A 24829-nucleotide genomic window follows, 5' to 3' on the forward strand; every position below is an offset into this window, starting at 1 on the left:
GCTGGTCAGTTTTTCTGCTGGTTTTAGTTCTGTCCAGATAGTAGCGTAATTGTCTGTGTACATCCAAGGTGTGCAATAGTTTTTCCCCCTTGTTCTGTGGGTTAGGGAAGAACGTAGGCAAATGAATAGCTTGGTTCAAGGACATCCTGGATACCACCTTTGGCATGAAGGTAGGATTGGTTCTCAGAGACACTCTATCCTGGTGAAAAATAAGGAAAGGCTGCACTGCCATTAATGCCTGTAACTCGGATACTCTTCTTGCTGAAGTGATTGCCAGAAGGAAAGCAGTTTTCCAAGATAAGAACTGTAAGTCTGCTGATGCTGCTGGTTCAAAAGGAGGTAGTGTCAATTTTTCCAGCACAAAATTGAGATCCCATGCAGGCAGAGGGGGTGTCCTTGGAGGTTTTACATTTTTGATCCCTCTTAAAAATTGTCTGAGAAGAGGGTGAGAGAAGATAGGAGGATCCATATTGTATTCTGCTGAAATTGCTGAAGCATGAATCTTAATGGAAGAGTAGGACAGGCCATTGTGGAACAATTCTGCTAAGTATTCTAGGATGTGTGCTAGGTTTGCCACTGTGACATCTGTACCCTTTGATGTGCTCCAAATGAGGAATCTCTTCCATTTAGCTGAGTATGTCTTCCTTGTGGACTGTCTGTGAGCCTCCAGGATAATGTCCTTGACCCTCTGAGATAAGAGTTTGGTTTTAAGCAATTTTCCAGGCAGTTAGCTGCAGTGTTTTCAAGTTTGGATGCAGGGTCTTGAAATTGTTCTGCGTTAGAAGAAGAGGCCATAGGGGTAGAGGCCATGAGTTTGCCCGAGACATGCTTCTCAGTAGCGGATACCAGTGTTGCCTTGGCCAGTCCGGAGCTATTAGTATCACCTCTGGCTGTTCCTCCCTGATCTTCAGTAGAACTTTGTACATCAATGGGAGAGGTGGAAATGGATACACTGTTAGGGCATTCCAGCTGAAAGAGAGAGAGTCCACCCTCCAGGCTTGTGGGTGGTATCTCCTTAAGCAGAATTTCTTCAGTTGGTGGTTGAGTGGGGAGGCGAACAGGTCTATCTCTGGCATTCCCCATTTCTTTGTTATGAGTCTGAAGGTGTCTGGATGCAGCATCCATTCGTGAGCATCCGTGGTAGTTCTGCTTAAGCTGTCTGCTAGTGAATTTTCTTTTCCTGGTACGAATTTGGCCTGCAGCTGGATATTGAGATTCAGGCCTAGGTTCCACAGATCCATTGCCATCCGGCATAGAGGGTAGGAATGAGTGCCTCCCTGTTTGTTTATGTACCACATGACCATGATGTTGTCCGTCCTTATCAGCATATGTCCTTGCTGGAGGAATGATTTGAATGCCTCGATTGCATGCTTCACTGCCAGCATCTCCTTTTGGTTTATGTGCAAGTTTAGCTGGTCTTGAGACCATAGGCCTTGGATACATTTATCCTCCATGTGTGCTCCCCATCCTAGGTCTGAGGCGTCCGTGGTGATGGTCTGCCTTGGTTGTGGTTTTTTAAAGGCAACCCACTGTTGGACTGGCAGGCCTGAGCCCACCACAGGAATTCCTTTTGAAGGCATGGAATGATTGGTATCATGGTTTCTAGACTGTGCCTGTGCTGAGACCACACATTCCTTAGGTACCATTGTAATTTCCTCATATGCAGCCTGGCATGCGGGATCAAGATTATGCAGGATGCCATGTAACCCAGGGTCTGCAGGACTTTCCTTGCAGTAAGCTGAGCTTGTCTTGTCAAAGTCATGAAGTAATCTGGAAGTTGTTTCTTTTTTCTTCTGTGAGAAAAGCCATCTGAGTTATTGTTTCCAGATCCGCACCCAAAAAGGTTATCCTTTGGGATGGCACTAGTCTTGACTGTAACAGGTGTATGACATAGACCAAATCCTTTATCAATTTTGTCTTGTTGTCCGCTTGTATTAGGCAGTCATCCAGGTATGGGTAGATTTGAATTCCCTGAAGCCTGCAATGTGCAATTACTGATGCCAGGCATTTCGTGAATACTCTGGGCGCAGTAGATAAGCCAAAGGGCAATGCTGAGAATTGATAATGCTCTGATCCTGCAAGAAATCTGAGGTGTCTTCTGCAATCTGGTCGGATAGGGACGTGCAGGTATGCCTCCTTGAGATCTAGAGTCACCAGCCAAGACTCCTTGCCCAACATGGGAAGAAGTTGCTGTAGGGTCAGCATTTTGAATTTTGGCACAATGAGATATGTGTTCAGTGCGGACAAGTCGAGAATAGGCCTCCATTGGTTTTCTTTTCTTGGTACAAGGAATAGTCTGGAGTAAAATCCTTGGCGTTGTTCCATAGATGGTACCCTTTCTATCGCTTTCATCTGAAGTAAATTGTTGATTTGCCTTAAAGCCTCTGGCTTCTGGTTTGGTGGAAGGTTTGGCATTCCGCTCCTTTTTGGCAAAGTGTGGAAGTGAAACCTGTATCCTTTGTCTATTGTTTGCAATGTCTATGTGTCCTTTGTAATGCAATGCCAGTTTTTTGAGAATAAAGCCAGCTTTCCGCCCAAGGGTGCTTCCAGTTGTTCCCTGGTAGGCGGAATCAGAGTCAAGTCATTGTGTCTGTCCTGTGGAAGTGGTTGTAGTTGTAGCTGTGGCACTACTCCTCTGGTTAGCAGGCTGCCACTGACGACCCCTGTAGGCACCCTTTGATTGACCTCTGCCTCTTGGGCGTCTATTCCTGCCCCTCTGTGCTCTGGAGGTGTCTGGAAAGGACCAATTCTTTGAAGGACAGTTTCTGCTGAACCTTGGAGGTTGAACCTGCAGAAAATCCTTTACTGTTTGCACAGATTTTGCTTTTTCTTCCACTTTCTTTAGAATCTCCTGTGCAGGGGAGCCAAATAAACTTTGTTTCTCCATTGGAGCATCTAGGAGTTTAGCCTTGACATGGTCTGGCAAGGATTGCTCTTTTACCCAGGCATGCCTACGAATTACTGCCCCAGTCATAGCTGATCTAAATGAAGCCTCCAGTGCATCATAGCCACATTTTAAGAAATGATTACTGACCTGTTGAGAGTTGTGTACCAAATCCTGAAGGGATTTACGGTCTAAAGGTTCAGGAGAAGAAAGCTTTTTATTCAGCTGATCTAACAAGTATTCTTGGTACTGTATCATATGGAATTAACAGTTTAATGCCCTGGCAGAAAGAGTAGCAGATGTATAAACCTTTTTACCCCATCTCTCTAATGCTCTTGACTCTCTTTCAGAGGGTAGGGAATTTTTGGCAGTGGCAGCTGCAACACCTTTTGGGCCCTGAGAAATAGTTTCTGGGTCTGCAGCATGGGCTTTATACAGGTGGAAGTGAGAATCCGGGACCCTGTAATATTTGTCAGGTTTGGCAGGGGCCGGGGGAAGAGAATCAGGGGCAGAACTGACATCATTATAAACATCATCAATTACAGTTAACACAGGTGGTATGGCTAAGGGCCTATGCTGGGGCAAATGTAGAAATGTCCTTAATCTTTTTCTAGATTCAGAAAAATCCTGACCCTGCCATTGAAAGTGTTCCCTCATTGAGTGCAAAGTCTCCCCAAAGGAAAATTCTTCAGGAGGGGAGGCCGAAGGAATAGAGTCTTCTGCATCTGAATCCTCATAAGGCGAATAGGCCCCTTCCTGATGGTCTGACAAATCAGATCCATCCGAGGAGTAATCAGAGGACAGAGGTTCAGAGGGTTCAGGTCCTAGGCCTTTTGTCAGGTGGAGGTTGGGAGGCCCTGTCTGGGTGAGGTGGGGAACCCCTAATCAAGGATATAAGGTCCTCAGCAAGACTGAGAATCCGAGAACTTGAGGGAGGCCTCTGAGAAGTAGATTTGGCAGGTAAAGTTTTTGAAATTTTGGCAGCTTTAGCCCTGGAGAAGGCCTTAATAGACATAGAAGCAGGGGGCCTAGCTGCCCCACGTGCAGGTGTAGAAATGTCCAATGGAATGGTGTCGGACAATTCTTGTGCTCTAGCTTCGGTAGGTATTTCTGAAGCCGACTCAGCCGGGGCCTCTCTGGCCTCAGTTGTCGGAGGTATGATTTCGGTAGAAGTAAGGACCGAGGACTCTGTTTCAGCCGAAACAGAGACACTCGCGGTAGGCCTAACCGTGGTTTCAGTCGGTCCTTTTCCCTGCGTTTTTTGGCCATATGCGTAGTCGGAGTTTCCGACGGCATTTTACATGCAAAAGCGGATCCAAAAAACTCTTCTGCAAACTCCGACCGACGTCTAAGAGTCCGTCGGCTGAAGGAGGCACAGGCTAAATAAGCTGATACGTCGTGGTCTGGGCCTAAGCAAGGAAGGCAGTAAGAATGGAAATCCTTATGAGGTATTTGTTTCCCAAATAACTAAACAATTATTTACTTTGTCTGACATCGGCTGCGGCAAGAAAGAGTCCCCAACGGGGTACTTAGCTTTTTTCGAAGTCTTCGGTAGCTGAAATCTCTGGATCTGACCGACCGGCACTTGCGAACAGCTTCTGCTTCAGGCACCGCGCGGCAAGAAAGACTGAGGAAAATGGTGTCGGCTGATGCCTTTATACCCCAGAAGCTCTGACGTCGGGGAAAGTGTGACATCAGCCGAGGCCAGACCCAGACTTTGGAATCCGGCCGACCGAAGGGCTGCCTGAGGCAGGACAACCCATATGTTATGACTGCAGATGCATCCTTGAAGGACATCTACCCATTTCAGAATATTTTAACCATAAAAGGCCCTCAAACATCTGTCATTACAGCCCACCACTATCAGTCAATAAGGACAATCAATGTAGAAGTAAAATTTGTAGGTTCATAGGTAGGTACTAGGCTATTGGCCCTAGGGCCTATATAAGCCTAGTCAAACTTTACCCTAGCTTTTGCCACCCAAGAAAATTATTTTCTTTTGCCCCTGACAAGCAGAGCCACAGAAGTTATCCCCGGGGTGAATTTCCTATCTCCCATCCAATCAAGATGTTTCTTGAAGACTGCTGATGAGCAGCTTTGTTAGATATAGATAGGTAGTTTGTTCCAGAGTATGGGGAGTCTCTGGGACAGGAATCTATCCCTCCAGCATATTCTGTTTATTTTGGTGACAAAGTTTAGGCCCCTAGAGCGTGCAGTTCGGAGGGATTCCAATTTCTTTAAGTGGAGCATGTCCAACAGCTCTGGGTTTGACATAGCTTTGTATGTTAGGCAGAGATCGCCTCTGAGTAGGCGATATGCGACAGAGTTAAGCTGGAGTTTTTTGAGATGGTCTGCGTAGGGCATCTGTTTGAGGCCGGTAATCCTCTTTGTGAGGTATTTCTGTGGCCATTCCAGTTGTTGTAGATGTCTTGTGAGGTACATCTGAATAATTCTACATTAAAGAGATATGTAACTAATGAAGAGGCTGTTACTGGTAAACAACTTTATATTTCAGTATTTCATCTACAAATTCAGTGTTTGCTGCCCTTGAAGAATTAATTGCCTACATTACATTAAAGAAAAAAATGGTACACTGGTAATATTGCAATAAAGAATGACTGAGAAACCAACAATAAGTTCATAGTTACTAGGCACCTTAAACAAAGGAGGGCACACTATGGAATGCAAAACCCCTATTCCCCCTTAAAATGCACCAAATAATCAGCAACTAGGGTATTACATACCATGCCTCCATACCTCAACCTCTTGGCACAAGAAATCTGAACAAAGGCTAAAATAATGGGGGGGGGGGGGGGGGGCAGATTATAAATATTGTTCTTATAGACTTTGAAAGTTGCTACAATAACAGCATTTGTCTTAGCATGCATTTTCTGAAGGAAATGAAGGGGAAAAGTACAGTTGTGTACACTTACCATAAATGTAGATGTTAGAGTGTATTCACTGTTGCAGTCATTACATTTGGGTAATCTGCTGGCAGGTTGCCCTCAGTTGGCCTGGTTAACAAAGTCTTGGGTCCTGCGTCGGTTACTGTCCCTTCTTCCATGACGTCAAGTTGTCAGTGATATAAAACATGCAGCCGACGCCATTTTCATCAGTTTTTCTTACCCCTGATGTCAGGTGCCCTATATATATATATATATATATATATATATATATATATATATATAGGTATATAATTTAGAACACAAAAAATATACCTCCAAACAAAAGCAAATACACCAAAAACGCTTTTAAGCATAGTAAAAGAAAGTAGAGGTATAGTAAGAGAAAAACAGGGGGCTGGAGGGTGGGTAACCAGGACTGCAACAGTGAATACACTCGAACATCTACATTTATGTTAAGTGTACACAAATGTACTATGTTCTCTTACATTTGGGTAGATTCCCAAAGCAATGGTTGGGAGGATGGATTTATACAGAATTAGGAGCAGCTATAAGGCCCTGCAGGACAGCAGTGGCAAAGCCAGCTCTGGATTTAGAGAAGAGAGGTAAATGGTAATGTTTGGTGAGCGTATGAACTGAGCTCCAGGTAGCAGCTTCTAGAATGTCTCTGGTAGGAACTCCTCTGAGAAAGGCTGCAGAATTAGATGCAGCCCTAGTGGAACGAGATCTGATCCCCTTGGGGATAGGTTTACGATGGTGCACATAGCAAAATGAATACAATGGCTTATCCATTTAAAAATAGTCTGCTTTGAAATAGGTTTTCCCTCTGCCACTGCAGCAAATGCCACCAATAGTTGCTCAATTTTCTTAGAGGTTTTGTCCTGTTTAACTAGAATCTAAGTTGTCTGTGTACATCCAATGAATGCAGAATCCACTCACCCTTGTTCTGTGGATTGGGAAAGAAAGTTGGCAGATGAATGGTCTGATTATGAGCCACATTGGATACCACCTTAGGCATGAAAGATGGATTGGTCCTGAGAGCCACCCTGTCTGGATGAAAAATAATGAAAGGCTCCACTGCCATAAGAGCTTGTAATTCTGAAATCCTTCTAGCTGAAGTGACTGCTAAAAGAAAAGCTGTTTTCCAGGAGAGAAATTTTAAATCTGCAGTAGCAGCTGGCTCAAAAGGATGTAGAGTTTTTCCAAAACAAAACTGAGGTCCCATGCAGAAGCTGGTGCCCTCCTGGGAGGTCTTACATTTTTGGCCCCTCTGAAGTACTGCTTTAGCAGAGGATGAGAAAAGAGGAGAGGCTCTGTGTTGTAATGAGTTGAAATGGCAGAGGCATGGATTTTTATAGAAGAAAAAGGCCCTTGTGAAGCATCTCAGTTACATATTGCAGAATCTGAGGAATATTGGACATTGCTGTGCTTATTCCTTGTGCTTGGTTCCAGGCACAGAATCTTTTCCATTTGTCCACATAAGATTTTCTAGTACTAGGCCTTCTAGCCTCCAAAATGACATCCATCACAGGTTTGCTGACAGATGTAATTGGTGAAATTAGTTGATTAGCCATGCTGCAAGATTCAGAGTTGGAGCTGAGTGTGCAGAATTTGATAGTTCTGCTGAGACAGTTGGTAAGGTGTCAGAGGCAGGTACCATGGAGGAAGGTGCGACATACTGTGTAGGAGCGGGTACCAGTGTTGGTGAGGCCAGTCTGGGGCAATCATTATCATTTTTGTTTTTTCCTGTCTGACTTTTAGTAAGACCTTGGCGAGCAGAGGCAGAGGACGAAAGGCATAGACTGATAGGTTTTTCCAGCTGAAGGACAGAGCATCTACTTTCCAAGCTTTTTTTGTGATGAATTCTTGTGCAGAATTTATCCAACTGATAGTTTTGGAGTTTTGGAGTGAGGCAAAAAGATCTATTTCTGGGCTCGCCCATTTGCGTGTCAACATGCTGAAGATTTGTGGATCCAGTTTCCATTCGTGTGGGTCCATAAGATTTCTGCTTAGTGCGTCTACCAGTGTATTTTGCTTTCCTGGCAGGAATTGAACTTGTAGATGTATTTGGTAAGTCAAGGCAGTGTTCCACAATGCCATGGCTAGTCTGCAAAGGGGGTAGGAATGGGTACCCCCCCCTGCTTGATTATGTACCACATGACTGTGGCATTGTCTGTCTTTATCAGTAGTTGTCCTGGATGAAGACAGTCCTTGAAGGCTGTCCGAGCATTCTGTACAGCTAGCATTTCTTTCTGGTTGATATGTAGGTGCATTTGATTTGGGCTCCATTGGCCCTGAATGCATCTCCCTGCCAGATGCACCCCCCCAAACAAAATCTGATGTGTCTGTAGTCAAGGTTTGGGTGGCAGGGGGTGGAATGAATGACCATCCCTTGTTTTGGTGGCAAGCCTTTGCCCACCACAGGAACTCTAGCTGTAGGCAAGGAATGATAGGAATCATTGTTTCCAGGCTGTGACAATGTTGACTCCATAAGCTTTTTAGGTACCAGTGAAGTTTCCTCATATGCAGTCTTGCATATGGAATTCTTAGGATGCAGGAGGCCATGAACCCCAAGGCCTGCAGAATTTGTCTTGCAGATAGCTGGGTTTTTGTGGCCACCTGTTTGAAGTAAGTCATCAATTGAATTTGTTTTGCTGGTGTAAGGTAAGTCATCTGGGCAGTTGTATTCAAGCTTGCACCCAAGAATGTAATTATTTGAGAGGGTACCAGTTGTGATTTCTTTTCAATTATGGTGTACCCTAGACAAGTTAGAAGTCCTTTTACAAATGCCAGATGTTTTAGAAGAAGTGTCCTTGTTTTCTGCCCGAATTAGACAATCGTCCAGGTATGGATACATTTGAATATTTCTTTGTCTGCAAAATGCAATTACTGGTGCCAGGCACTTTGTGAAGACCCTGGGCACAGTAGATAAGCCAAAGGGCAGTGCAGAGAACTGGTAATGCAAATAGCCTGCTTTGAAGTGGAGGTATCTTCTGCAGGATTCCCTGATTGGGATATGCAGGTAAGCCTCTTAAGTCTAGAGTTACCAACCAGGCATCCTTGCCTAGCATAGGTAGTAACTGTTGTAGAGTCAGCATCTTGAATTTTGGAATGTCCAGAAATGTAGTTAGAATGGATAATTCCAGAATTGAACGCCATGATTTGTCTTTTCTGGGTACCAGGAAAAGTCTTGAATAAAAACCTTGTCCCTTTTCCTTTTCTGGTACTGATTGAATAGCCCCCATATTCATGAGGGACATAACTTGTTTCTGGGCTTCTGCCCACTGATGTGGAGGCGGATCTGGCCATCCGTTTGGGATTGGCAACGTGTAGAAATGAAATCTGTATCCTTGGGATACTATATTTAAAAAACACTTCTCGTGGGTAATCAGTTGCCAGTTTCGTGCATGAAATGCCAGTTTTCCCCCCAAAGGGGCGGCCAAAAGATAAGTGCTTGGTGACTCCAGTGGAAAGTCATTGAGACTGTTTACCGTAGGAAGGTGCCTTGTTACTTCCAGATTTGGAGGTGGAGGTAGCCCATTGCTTTGTTCTATAAGTTCCTTGTGACTGAAACCTGGAGCCTTTGGAATGTCTGGGTTTGACCTGAGCGGCTCTGGTGGGTACTGGAAAGGACCAGTTCTTAGTAGGCCAGTGCCTACTGAACCTGGGTGGCTGCACTTGTAGGAAATCTTTTACAGCTTGCATAGATTTAGCTTTATTTTCCATCTTTTTCAAAACTTCTTCTGCCTTATTGCTAAATATACTGTCCTGTTGTAAAGGATCAACCAACAATTTTGCTTTAACATGATCAGGCAGATTTTGCTCCTTGAGCCAAGCATGCCTTCTTATCACAGATCCAGTTACAGCGGCCCTGCAAGAGTCCTCCAAGGAATCAAAACCACATTGCAAAGTATGTTTTCCAACTTGTTCAGCTGAATGCAATAAATCCTGCAACTCTTTATTTTCCACACAGTCAGAAATCAACATAATTTTCTGTTTAAGTAAGCCCATAACATGCTGCTGATATTTAAGCATATGAAACTGACAGTTTAAAGCCCTGATTTAAAGGCCTAAAAACACCCGCAGAAGCCGGTGCCTGCTCAGCAGCTCCAGACCCATCTAAGGTAGCGACATCCACGGGTTCAATACTTAAGTGTCTCACGGCATACCAGACTCTGAATGGGTCTCAGTAGAGGCCTGCGAATCAAAAGTGCGAAAGCGCCTCACTGAGTACCGGCGAACTGGCGACTGGCTTAGGAGAAGCTTCGTCATCGGTTTTGGACCTCGACGGTCTGTCTCTGTCTTTTTCTTAGCGTTTTTTTAGGTATTCCGGTAGTCAGATTGCTACCCGACGACATTTCTGGATAGTTAAATCTTGAGCCAAAATATTTAGAAGCAAAAATATACTGACGCTTAATACTGCGTTGATTAAATTTAGCGCAAAACCGACAGCAAGGCACGTCGTGGTCAGGGCCTAGGCAAGGAATACAGTACAAATGAAAATCCTTATGAGGTATTTGCTTCCCACAAGTAATACAATTATTAACTTTTACTGACATCGGTAAGGAGCAAGAAAAAGTTTCCCCAATGGGGTACTTAGCCTTAGGTTGAAGACTTTGGTTCTGAAACTCGAAAACTAAAATTTCAGGAGTCGGCCAACCGGCACTTGCAAACTGCTTCTACTTCGGGCACCACAAGGCAAGAAAGACTGATGAAAATGGCGTTGGCTGCATGTTTTATACCCCTGACGACCTGACGTCATGGAAGAAGGGCCAGCAACCGACGCAGGATCCAAGACTTTGTTAATCAGGCCGACTGAGGGCAACTTGACAGCAGATTACCCAAATGTAATGACTGCAACAGTGAAACATGAAGAACATCTCAAATGTATGACATTTAGTTATTTAAATCCTCAATGATTTACAAGAAAAACCACAAATTTTATAAGGAAGAGGCCAGAAATATGAGGCAAAAAATTTGGACAGTTGAGAGGTATGCATGCCTCTCAACTTCTTAGTGCAAAAAATCTGGACAAAGCCTAACAATGAGGATGCAATGCCTGAAAAAAATAGGGATAGATTTTAAATACTGCACTTTTTAACTTCAAAAGTTACTAGAACAGCAGGATTTGTCTGAAAATTAACCAAGAGTAAATGTGAACTTAAGAGGGGACTAAAGGATTTTACAGAAGACTAAGGGGGAATAATAAAGGGAAAGTTAAGTTGAAATGGTTTGGAGTTCTACAAAAAGGGAATATATACGGGGTAGATCGGATGACTGAAAGGACAGACGTTATAAGGTATGATGAATAAGACAGCAAAATATTAAAACATTAAATGGCACGATGTGTATATTACGCGGAATTAACTGGCAATTAAGCATATACTAGGTCAACTAAATTGACTGGCAAAATAGTGGACATGTAACCAAAAGAGATGGACTAAGGTATACATAAGAAATGACAAGGGTGGATATGAACAGAAGTAGGGTGATAAGCAAGGCAATGTGGAAACAGTGCTGCACAGTGAGCTCCCTCCGTGCACTGCTAAACTTAGAAAAAACAGTTAAGGCACTGCAGACTACTGAATCGCCTTCAGTGTAAAAAAGGACAGGTGTTTTACATTACAGAAATAAAAAATAAATGAATATGGAGAAAAATAAGCACAAAAAGAAAAATGTGAGAAGGGCACAACTCTGTTAAAGAGGGTACCAGAGGTACAGTGCATGTAAGGGAACTAGTAGAAGGTGGACACATGGGGAAACAGTTGATCCAAACTCCTTAAATCAGAAAAGGCAACAAAAGTAGGATTCTAGGTAAGATGAATTCATTATTAGGGGAAACACGTCTTTAATGCTGCACAACGAGGGTGTGAAACCTGCTATGGAAAGCTTTACTTTGGGCACATGAGCAACCCTTTCTGCTAGTAAAGGTCCTTTACCTACACATAAGACATTTGCAGCCATTACACTGGAGGTTCCGGGTAGTGAGAGAGCATGCTGCAGTGCCCAGTGTTATTCCTAGCTGCCTCGGCAAGGCAGCAGTGTCCATAATGCTCCTAAAAGTAGAAAAGGGGCAGAACAGGTAAACTAAAACTTCTCTACAAAATGATGCCCGGATGAAAAAAAAAAAGTTAAAAAGTTTACAAGTTTTAATAAACCAGCATGAAGACTAGAGGAGTAAACCAAACTTGAGCTCTAAACCATAGGTACACACACACACTCCTACACTCTCATACAACACACTGACATGCACCTTCTCTCTTATACACACACCTACTCTCTCAAACAGTGACACATGCACTTTCTCTCTCATACAAACAGAACAATTGAATTTAAATTCCATGCATACACATACATAAATACACATACACTTTCCCTCATATACAGAAGTCTGATTTAAATAACACAGACATACACATACACTTACCTTCTTTTTAAAATTCATGGCCACACGCTCACGTGTAGAGTTAACCTCTCTCTTAATTGACCTAGTAGTTTAACTTCCGTGAGACTGCAGAACGTCTTTACATACACGTTGGCATGCGTGCATGTGATGCACACATGTCCCTCCTTAAAAGAAAAGACTACTCTCTACTACCGTACAGTGAAGCTTTTTTTTGTCGTTATTTAATTGCTGAAACTTCTTGGTCAACCTGCAGCTACAAAAGTGGGAGGGTGCTTTCCCCTGCCCTTCACCCTATGGTTCTGCTGCCCGCATAATGAGAAAAGTAAATAAATAAATGCAAACTGCACTCTTTCCACGGCCGGCCTGTATGGTGCCCTAGGCGGTTGCCTAGTTCACCTCTGCCTAAGGCCAGCCGTGGCTATGGTACACTAGCACTTCTTCAAGTAAATAAGCACACACCATGGTCCTTCATTTTACTTTACTGTTTCCCTGGCTCTGCTTGGGCTGAAAGCAGCATGACTGCACTAAGTCTCTTTCCCTGATATGGGTGAAACATCCATTTCATTTCACTCCTGCTTCCCCTCAATGGCTCATTAAGCACCTGTTTCATTAGCTGACAAAGCTTTAACCTGCTACACCAGATAGGCGGCTAAATTTCTTACAACTGTACCACAAAATACAAATTTTATGAAGGACAAAATTTCGGATTTTAAATAAGGCACAGAAGAAAAGTTTAAGATTTTGTATATCTATGCAAAACAAAGTCTTGTGACAGGCACAGAATGCGCAGTATTACAGTACTAATATCTTGTTTTTAGTACCTTCAGTTTTTCTAGTTCCTGTAGTCTTTCCTCTAGCTGCTCCTGAAGGGCTTCCTTTTCACTGGTCAACAGCGCTGAGCATTCCTTATGAAATTTAATAGTTTCTTTACATCGATGAAGTAGAGTTTCTTGACGTTTTACTCGCTGCTGAAGTACTTCTAAAGATCTCACTGCATCACCTGCTCCTTCTATAAGATGAAAAATAGCACATGTTAAACAATGCTTTAGCAACAAAATTTTTTACTACTACAATTCAATGTTCTAAAAGCAATGGTGTATCCAAGAGCTCTGGGACAAACATTTTTTGTAAACTCCTCTCAGGTTAAACACTCAGTTTTATATTAACAGGTAGCAGATCTTCTTCCAGCAGTCCACAACTCAAACAGCAAAACTGCTGTCGGGAAGAACACTAGCATATTACTTAGTTTAAGTGCCTGCTTGCTGCAGTGTTCACTGCTGAAACCCATAAACAGGGCTTAAAAACTGATATTATGCAGATGATCAGAGGTTAGATCTGCTTTAGGTCGACTACTGGGAAGAGGGGTTAGGGCAGCTGCACCTACACCCTTTAGGTTCTATCTTCAACCAAGCAAGAAGCTTTCTAGTTTCAAGATTTCTTTGAACCTTTTCCATGCTACCTGAATAACTGGTAGAATTTAATCTTGCAATCTGACAAATGCAAAAGATGCTGCACGTAATTAAATTCATTCTGCATCCTGAATTCCTTAAATTAGAAAAAAAAAACCTTACCAGTAAATCAGAAGCTCTTACCAGAAATATATCTAGGGACCTCGTGCTGAAACATTTCAAGATAACAGCTAAAAGTAAAACCTTCTACGTTCTGAATCTTCACTGCGTCTCTTCCCATGTCACTTTACTCTCATTCCCACCAACCACATCATTAAATTTATAGTCCTTTGATAACTCTTTCCTTTACAACCAATAAGATCATCACTACGAGCTATTCCCATTTAAGTAATTAATTTAAAAGCTATCTTACTCAAGTACTATCACAATCTGCTTACTACATTGTAACCTTTATAGTTATGAATGAAAGGTATAATTTTAATTTCCAGTTAAGTATGCTTCAGCTACTAATCGCAGAAATTCAAAGATGAGTACAACTGAGCAGAACTATACAATTTCTCCTCAAATAATCATTACCCTTGCTGACAGGAACAGCTCTTCATTCCTATTTCTCCAGTCTCTGTATCTTGGAGGCTTAAACTTCTTCCTTTGATGGCAACAGGAATTTCCTCATTACTACTGACTCCCTTGATGGCAAGGAACATATAGTCATATTCTGCTCCTTTGCTCAGTCTCTTGGTAACAGAAACATAACTTCTCACCAGGACAGCAAGCAGAGGTAATCCAGAAATTTCACGTCACTTCTGGTATCCTGTGTCCTAGCAGGTGATAGAACTAACAAGACACAGAGAACAAAAGATGAGTCAAAACAAAATCACTTTAGCTAGCAGATCTAGGACTCTCTTTCTCTCTCTGATACAGTCCCAGTGGGAGGAATAAAGATGCCTTGTTGAAGCTTCAAATTGTTTATTCAGTTAAGTAGGTAGAGGGAGTGTCCTTACTCCTGTCACAGGAAGGGTATCAGAGAGAGTCTCCTAAATTAGCTAGCTTAAGTGACTTTACCTAGACTAGTCCTTTGTACTCTCTTTCTTCATGACAGCAACGGTATGCCCTTCTTTTTCTCCATCTCTCTCTCTCCCTCTTGTGGGATGCTAAAGGTATTCCTCTCTCTATTCCATTTCACTGCTACCAACAAGAACAAATATAAATATTAATCCATTCCTCAAACTGCAAGAAGCAGCGAGTCACAAGCTATGGTGCTCACTTAAGAGTCCAACTACAAAAAATGGGCTATGAAAAGTCCACCTTATCTTGAAAACTAGCTCTTCTACATATCATCCGCACAGACCTGACTAAATCACAAACACGAATATTAATAACACGAGTTTCTTCACTTAAATGCATTACACTGGAAGGAGAGAGCATCACTTGACATGGGAGGGTTTCAAACAGTTAGCTACCAAACACCTACTAGTTCACAAATATTTAACCTACACTCAGAAATCCCACACTCACTTTACAGAATTTTGGAAATCTATTTTTGAACATATTCTAGCTTGAAGTTGGTATATATAAACAAGGATGGAATTTTGTCATGTGTAAATAGTTCTTACTGTTTTGTATTTATGTTTCATTATTCAGCAATGTATTCTCTGGTCATAGTACTACCTGTCTATTAATATTGTTATGTTTCACTGTATCTGTTTTCACACCCACAAAAAAAGGGAAATAAAAAATAAAAAGATTTTATACAAAAAAAAAAAGCAGTGAAGTCAACCTCAGTTGCTCTTACTACTGCAAGTTTGATGATAATAGTTATAAATAGATTGTAGATAACCTTACAAAATTCTCCTGTAGAAAATATGGAACTGAAAGGTAAGAAAACATTCCTAGTCAGCCATGCTACTTCCTTACACTAATTGCCCTTTTCAGCACTTTAAAGCGGTCTTTATACAACAAAATTCATTCATCATACAGAATAAATTCTCAAAGCTATTACTTTTTGACATTCATTAATAATCAAATAAGCTACAAAGTTGTTGTTTCCCACTTAACAAAGGGCTATTCATTTCTCAACCTGAGGTACAGGTTCATAACAATACATCATAGATAGCATCATCTCCCTCTTTTCCTAAGGGCATCAACAAAAAATACAGTCTTTCCGCACAATTCTAAGAGCTGCAGGTATCCACTGAAATCTTCCTCCCTTACTCTATAGATACTAGCTCACAACATGGCAAAAGGACTAACTTGCTCATTTCAGTATTAAAAGTATCAACAACGTACACATACCTTTAGACAAAATAACTGCCTGCCCCAAAACAAACAAAAGACCAAACTGGGTCCTGCTAGTAAAAAAATAATTACGAGGAAAAAAACATCAACAAAACGACCAATGCTCGACAAAAGAAGTAAATCCACGAACTTCAAGAAAAAGAAAAAAAAAAGAGAGACTTTTTATTACTTTAAGTGCTTTTTGTCTGGCTGAATACCTAGACTTCTTCAGATACAATCAAAATATTCAAAACACAATATATAACTTGAATGTCAATCAGCTAATCCACCCTACTAGTTAAAACAGCTGATCGAAACCAACCAACCAACCAATACATACCCTCACAGCCTAAACCAAAATGCCTAAAACACCCATACCATATATTATAACTACTTCCAATTAAGTTAATTTAAACCTACTTACATATGTATTAATAATCATTGTTTATATATGTATAAATATAAAAACTTGTAAAATACTTAATTATCCTATACGAGGAAATGTAAAAGTCAGAAAAAATAAATAACAAAAAAACCCAAAAAATATATATAAATGAGTTTCTGACTTTAGTTGTGTTCATACTCAAAGACTGTAAAATTCAAATCAAACTAAAGCAATTAAGCTAATAATACAAAACCCATACATCCCTCCTACTGGGACAACTCTATTTAATAAAATAATATACATAAGATATAAAATTCATTAATAGTGTGTACTGTACTGTATAAAATACTATAGCAATAACCCACGCCTGGGTGTGGGTAATGCTGGATTTACCCACGGTTGGCGTGGTTTGGTCCCGAGGGCAAAGCCCAAGGGACCAAACAAAGCCAACCGTGGGTAAATCCAGCATTACCACACCCAGAAGTGGTTATTATTATAATGACATTATTTAAGAAAAGAAATAATTACTTTTCTTAAATAATGGCACTATAATGCCTCTTTACTGCCCTTCCGCAGCTGTCTGGTATTCTGCAGCAGTTCTGATGTACTGCGCGCCTCGCAGTACATCAGAACTGTGGGCAAAAGCAACGGAGAACGCAAGATCTCCGTTGCTTTTACTATCTCGCTATGTTAAATGGGTTTAACATAGCGAGACAGCTTTAAAATAAGCAACAGATATCTCCGTTGCTTATTTTAAAGCTGTCTCGCATGTTAAACCCATTTAATATAGCGAGAACTTTAAAAGCAACGGAGATCGCAAGATCTCCGTTGCTTTTTACACACTGTGTCGCTATGTTAAAGGAGTTTAACATAGCGAGACAGCTTTAAAAAAAGCAACAGAGATCTCCGTTGCTTTTTTTAAACCTGTTTCGCTATGTTAAACTCTTTTAACATAGCGTGACAGTGTTTTATACTAATGGCAAAGGTCCGGGCGACCGGACCTTTTTCCGTTAGTATATTGAGGGATTTACAACGGGCACGCTGGTTGGGCTGGCCAATCAGCGTGCACGTTTTAGGGGAGGCATTGTATAATATACATCTCTACCCTCAGCAATTTTTAAACTAGTCTAAACAGTACATGACAATAGTTATCTTAAAAGACTTTTAAGTTTTAAAGTACACTTGATAGAATACATCTCATTAAGGCCTGGATAGTGACATGCAAACGTACGTAATTGCCAAAACAATTCCATTTTTTCAAGTAACAATGATACTGGGCCACCTCTAGAATCCGAGATGACACATTATATGGCTCTAAACGTAAAACCATGACTGGGAAAAGAGTGAGTGTGTCTAGCTAAGGCATTATCTAGTTTGTTAGTTCTAATACTATACAAATGTTCATATACTCTGTCCCTCAACCTTCTATCAGTCGTTCCGATATAGAAGGTAGGGCAGCTATAACACTTAGCAAGATAAACCACTCCTTTTGTATTGCAATCAAACCTATGTTTAGTGGTACATCTAACCCCTTTAATAGAGAAGTTTGTCCCTACCTCTATGGGCACATATGACATGTGTACATACCCTCATATTTTGTACTAAAGTTAATAGGTTTATGAACTTCTAACAGATTCTTCAAATTCCTACCTTTCTTAAACACTACCTTGGGAAAATCATGTAGTTCATTGACAATAGATAGGTCTGTTTTAATAAGTTCCCAGTTCTTTCGTACTATGTTTACAAATTCGTAACTATCCATATAAAACATAAGAATAAAACTACATGGATCCACAGGCTTACTAGGTAACTCATCTAGTAAAGTGCCTTCCTGGTCAATAACACTATCTAAGATAGTGTTAGAGGATTTAGGGGCTAAAATAGGTCTATAAAAACCTAAAAATCTCTTTCTTATTATCTCTTGACTTATTTCATCCAATAGTACATCAGGGTAGCCCCTCTTTTTAAACATTCCTACTAATTTATCACATTCCTCCAAAAAAACATGTTCGTCTGAGACCATTCGGGCCGCCCTTACTAACTGCCCTTTTACTACAAAACATTTTTGAAATGATGGATGGCAACTACTATAATGAAGGAAAGTATTGGAATAAGTTTCCTTTCTAAATATACTAGCTTTCAGGCATTTATTTGTTCTATCCTTTCTTAAATCTACATGAAGGTAGGATATTCTATCACTATTAAAACACTGTGTTAATTTTAAAAAATCAGTAGTACTGTTCAACTGAGTAACCAAACCTAGAGCTTCATTTTTGTTTCCTTTAAATAAAATAAATATATCATCCAGGAAACAAGTGTAGAAACTGATCTGTTCCATAATATGAGTTACTCCAAAAATGTATTCCTGTTCCCAAAATGCCATAACTAGGCTGGCAAAACTGCTACCACAGGGGGAGCCCATGGCAACCCCTATCTTTTGTAAAAAGTATCTATTGTTAAAAGTGATAAAGGTGATCGACAACACAATGTCCAACAACTCTTCTATCAATTTTACTTCACTTTGGGAGGCCCCCATCCTGTGTAGCAGTAAGCCAACCCATTCAATACATTCATTGTGTGGGATGGAAGAATATAAATCCCTCACATCAATTGTAAGGAAATTAAAGTAATCCTTGTATTCTAAATTGTTTAAATTGGCCAAAAAGGTCCAGGAATCCTTACAAATTTGACTTGCGTTGAGTTACACATTTTTTATGCATATACTCAATAAATTTAGAGCAAGCATATGTAATGCTGGCTCTAGCATTCACTAATGGTCTCATAGGGGGGTTAGTGATACACTTGTGAATCTTTGGAACTCCAAAGATAGTAGGTATTCTTGATGCTGGTGTATCAAGAAAATTATCAATTCCTACATCTATCCTTGCTTCAATAAACAACTCGTCAAAAGTAGAACGAATTCTAGAATAAGCTATGTTTAACTCATTTTTAGACACTTCAATATATGTTTCACTTGCTAAGATTTCTTCCATTTTCTTAATATATTCATCCAATTCTAGTATCACTAAACCACCTCCTTTATCTGGTCTCTTTGTTCTGACACAGGCTTGCTGAAGCACAGATAAAGCTTCCTTTTCTTCCCTAGTTATATTAAATTTCAAAGTACAACTTTTTTTGTTTGTAGTTGCTTGGTTAAAAAATCCAATATGCACACTTTTTCAAACAAAGCTATAGTAGGCTGTAATTGATGGCAAAAAGTACTAGATACATAAAATGGTATTACTGTAGGTTGCCTCTCACCAAACAAAAATTTAAAATTAAGTTTTCTTATAAACAACTTAAAATATGTAATTAAATCAGCTATATTAGTTTTTACTGTGGGGACAAGAGTAAGTCCTTTTGCTAACAAATCAGCCAACACCAAATCCACTTTAAAATCATAATAATTAAAAATGTTAAAGTCACCTTGCGTATTACACACTACTGTGTGTTTTAATCCATTTAGTTCTGAAGACTGACTTTCTAGACCTTCACTCCCTGTTATTTCTGATGTGAACTGTAATAAACTTTCGGAGGTCCCTGCCTCAGGTTGTAGCCTAAGGCAGGATGCTGAAAATTTCCTCCATTGTTAGAACCATGTTGCTGGCCCACAAAGTTAGTCTTCCTTCTATGAACTCCTCTGCTGTTCGTGTTATTATTAATGTTATTTTTAAAAGCACTACTCTTCTTTTTTGTAGATACATATGTCCAACCCTCTTCACTCTGATCCGGTCCTTGAACAGGTGGAGCCGCTTGATTCACTCCCACTACTACAGTAGCGTCCTGGGTCCCAAAGTTTGGTTGTGTACCGGACTGTGACAATGGTGGAGCAGGATAGGCAAAACCTTTTGCATACGCTTCTCTATCCCGGTTTAACTTTTTAAGTTTTGTACTCTTTAGCTTCTCTATGTGCTGGTCAACACTTATAAATGACCTTTCATAATCATATTTTATCTATGAAAATCACCATCCTTCTTAATTTCTTCATCTATAGCAGATGCTTCATGTAATAAACCATCTACCATAATTTGATAATGTTTGCTAATTAGCCCTAAAAGTTCAATTCCATGGTTGTTTAACATTTTAATCAAATCTTTATGAAAGTCCGAACTGCCTATAAGGCCAGTGGGGTATTGCCAAACATGAAGACCTTTGGGTACTATACCCTCACTGACACATTCTTTAAAATAGGCAAGCTCTAACTGAGTTTTTTGGTATTTAAGCAGTTTCGCATCCAACTGCTTTAATTTGTCAGTGATGTTCTCTATTCGTGTATTTCCTGTGGCCAAATCACCCAAAGTTACACCAGTGGAGGTTTTCTGCAGTGACGGCAACCATTCTAACCAAGAGTTTAAACTAGTGGATGTGGATTCCATAAGCTGCAATGGTTCTTGTGCTGTAATATTATCGCGGTGAATATCATTAGAATTCCCCAAAGGTGCAGAATGAATAGTCAAGTTTAAAAGAGGGTCCACACTTACAGTAGGCAGTTGGCTAAGCGAGTTAAGCTGTGAAGCAGACATACATCCAGGTGGTCGTAATGGAGGCTTCTCGGATAACGAGTCAACTCTGGCAGTTAAAACGTCTATCTGCTTAGATAATTTTAAGACTAGAGAAGTCAAAGTTGTAATTTCCTCTCCTGCTGATGCAGTAGGCAAGAAGTTCAAAGACTTATCCATTCCAAAGACAAACCAGGAAAAAAACAGCAACAAAACGACCAATGCTCCACAAAAGAAGTAAATCCACGAACTTCAAGAAAAAATAGAGACTTTTTATTACATTAAGCGCTTTTCATCTGGCTGAATAGCTAGACTTCTTCAGATACAATCAAAATATTCAAAACACAATACATAACGTGAATGTCAATCAGCTGATCTGCCCTACTAGTTAAAACAGCTGATCGAAACCAACCAATACATACCCTCACAGCCTAAACCAAAATGCCTAAAACACCCATACCATATATTATAACTACTTCTAATTAAGTTAATTTAAACCTACTTACATCCTTTAGCCACTGCTGCAGGTGCGGAGTTTATTCAGTTTTAGTGCTCATTTGTTTCTTATTTTAAAATCATCATAAAACCTGTTATATAAAACAAGGCAAAAAATACACTTCTGCAGCAAATCTATGAGGTCACTGTTTGTTTGGTGCAGTAACTATACTAGTAAAATAATTACTCTGAAGCTTCCCACTAAAATCAATTTATCATTTCTATACTAATATAGCAATAGGACATGGGTAGCCAACCCCTGTCCCATTACTATATAGTTTAAGCAATTGTGATGGGTTCCTATAGCAAATGATCACTGCAATTAATTGGCAATTTCTAGTCTTATGAACTGTATATGAAGGGACAGTTTTAGCTTGCAGGCATGCCTTTTAGTTTTACTTTCTGTTGAGAAACCAGAAAGACTATGAGTAGTGGGAAAGTACAATTGTGTAAAATCGTCCCGTAACAGTAGATGTCCTTCTCGTCAGTGTTGCAGTATTCTTCAGAAAAGGGAACCCTGCCAAGGGTAGCCCAATGTCCAGCCAGTATACCAAAGCCTTATGTTTTCCATGATGTTGTACATCACACATATTCTCCCCACTTACACCATAGGGCATAAAGGTGTTATACGGACGTACATTCTTCAGAACTGAACAGCCCCAGGAAGAGCAACGGTCCAAGGGGAGAAGGAAGAGCATGTGCATCCAGAAGGAAAAAAAAAAGGAGAAGAGAAAAAGGGGGAGAAGAGAGGAAGTGAAAAGTGCAACAGTGAAGAGAAGGGCATCTACTGTTATGGTAAGATTTTACATAACTGCACTATGTCCTTCCATATCACTGTTGCAATATTCATGAAAGGGAGAGTACAAAAGCTCAAGAGGAAATTTGGGAGGACGAAGGTATGATGCACCAACAATGACCCAGTAATCAGAGCCTCAATCCTCACCACTGGCAACAGTGGGGGATGTACACACTGAGAGGATAAGTACACACACAGTAAAGTGCAATTTCCCTTTAGAGCACAAAGAGACCACAGTCAGTTTGGGGCTGGTTTCTCCCTCTTTCTCCAGATCCCCAATAAGCTTCCCCACTGCCACTGTTACAAAGTTGAGATCTCAGCTGAGTGGCTATGCCAAGCCCTCCAGCACCCTCTCAGTCCAACCAGTGCTTCATATCCCTGCCCAAGTAGCTGACACACACAAACTTTGAGGTTTGATTTATATACACACACACAGGCACACACACCTGGGAAAGGCTGGCACAGGTTTACTAGCTATGTCCCCTTCTGCCCAGACTATAAGGTAGTTTTCACTGCCACCAGCCACTACTTATCAGCTACTTTAAGGAATCTTGCTGTGTAATGTTACTATTAATCCAAATGGTAGTTTGACTAAGAGCAAGGCTATTAGGAGTGGCCTGCAGTGTTTTCTCCACATCCAAATAGATATGCAAGTACCCCAAGAGCTTAAATGACAAATATTGTGAGTGGGTTTTCCACCTGATGTCAGGTTAAAGACAAAATACAAAATGCACAGTCTCTCTCTCTCTCTCTCTCTCTCTCTCTCTCAGAGAGTTCTTAAATTAACATTTCATATATTACTGCTGGGATACTTGCAGCATGACATCACTTCTTCATAGGTAGGTACTAGGCTATCGGCCCCAGGGCCTACACAAGCCTATCCATAACAATTCCCTGGCTATTTCTTCCCACAATATTTACTTCCCTGGACCCCTGTCTAGCAGGATGACTGACGTGATCCCCAGGGTGAATTTCCGATCTCCCATCCAATCGTCAAGGTTCCTTTTGAAGAGGGCCAAGGAAGCGCTCTGCTTGACATGTATGGGCAGCCTATTCCAGAGTATGGGGAGTCTCTGGGTCAGGAACCTATCCCTCCAGCATGTTTTGTTCATTGTGATGACAAGGTTTAGATCCCTGGAGCGTGTGGCTCTGAGGGATTGGGATTTAAGTGGAGCATGTCCCAACAGCTCAGGGTTTGACATGGCCTTGCATGTTAAGCAGAAATCACCTCTGAGTAGATGATATGCCACAGAGTATAGCTGGAGTTTTTTTGGACGGTCAGCATAGGGCATCTGCTTTAGTCCTGTGATTTTTTTAGTGAGGTATTTCTGTGGCCTTTTCAGCTGTTGCAGATGTCTTGTGAAGTAAATACCAAACGGGGTGTTGTAATCTATAATGGGTCTAATGAGGGATGAGTACAGTGGGGCAATGACCTCCTTTTTTCTGGATGAAAAGACCTTAGTGATGAGGTGTGCCACAAAGAAGGATTTCCTGACTGTTGTGGTGATGTGGTTATCGAAGGAGAGATCATTGTCCACCTGTGTCCCCAAGTCTCATCATACAAACCAAACACTTTTGGTGTTTAGTGTATGGCCACCTATGTTGTAATTCATGGGTACATGTTTTTTTCCCCAAAGAGGATAACTATACATTTCTTGGCATTAAGCCAAGCCCATGGCTCTGGCACCAAGCATCTGTTTTTCTAAGGCCCTTTTGTAGAATATCCACATCATTTGGGGATTCAATAATGGCTCCCAGTTTGCAGTCATCTGCGAACTTGTAATTTGACTAACCCAGGTGAAAACTCCCTACTGCAGCTGGTGGCATTTAGCATCTTCCTGCAAAAAAACACAGACCCTAGATCTTTTGGCAAATGGTAGAAGTCGTGAACTAATTTACATTCCTCCACATTTAAAGACAATACAAAAAGACTTCTAGTTCTAGATATTATGTCTCCTGCTGCACTAAAACTGAAAGATAACATCTCTTTTATTACGAGGATTATAAAATAATTTAAGTTTTTTGGGTTTTTTTTGAAGTTTTGCAAGTTAACCTTCTATGTGCCAGTTCCTACTATTAAAATATATAAATTTACACAGTTTCAAGTTTATACACATTTCTGTTCTTTTCCAGTAGGGTACACTGTGGATATGTCTTTAAGCTGTGTACTCTACAACATATCTCTTTAGCACACATCCGTACAAACCATCTTGTATAATATACAGTTCTAATACATTTGCAACACAAGCAAATGAATCATGCTAATATTCACAAATGACAAATAACCATTTACAAAATTCCAGACAGCTGCGCTGACAGTATCTCCCTCTGTCACACTTCTATATAAATCATATTACTATTCAAATAACATACATTTATTTACAAAATTCCACATAGCTGTGCTGGCAGTGTCTCCTTTTGTTACAGAAGGCCCAGAAGAACCCTCCTGAAAACTATACAGCAGAGCTCTAGCAAAGCCAGCTCATCCTCTGGAAACAACATCCAATTTGTAATGCTTAGTAAAAGTATGGACAGAGGACGAAGTAGCAGCCTTAAGAATGGAAGTGATATCCAAGCATTAAAAAGAAGCACCAGAGGAAATCACAGCCCTGGCAGACTGGGTCTTTACCAAAGCAGAAAGGCTTTTCATATGAAAGGAGTAACAAAAAGAAATAGCCTTGGAGATCTTTGAAGAAATGGTCTACTTAGAAACAGCCAAACCTAGACATCTTGGACGATAAGAATCAAAGAGTTGCTCAGACGTTCAAATGGCCTTGG

General features: G+C 40.8%; 1 protein-coding gene across 1 annotated transcript in view; it reads right to left on the minus strand.

Annotated features, from left to right (window-relative positions):
- Positions 1-24829, minus strand: part of LOC122805248 (golgin subfamily A member 4-like) — a 1317313-nt gene that overhangs the window by 25544 nt on the left and 1266940 nt on the right. Inside the window, exon 8 of the mRNA XM_044075338.1 lies at positions 13015-13202. Coding sequence (XP_043931273.1) covers positions 13015-13202 — 188 coding nt within the window. The remainder of the gene's footprint in view (positions 1-13014; positions 13203-24829) is intronic.

The sequence above is a fragment of the Protopterus annectens genome, chromosome 6.part1 (genome assembly GCF_019279795.1).
Source record: "Protopterus annectens isolate FY-2018-M chromosome 6.part1, PAN1.0, whole genome shotgun sequence".
NCBI lineage: Eukaryota > Metazoa > Chordata > Ceratodontiformes > Protopteridae > Protopterus > Protopterus annectens.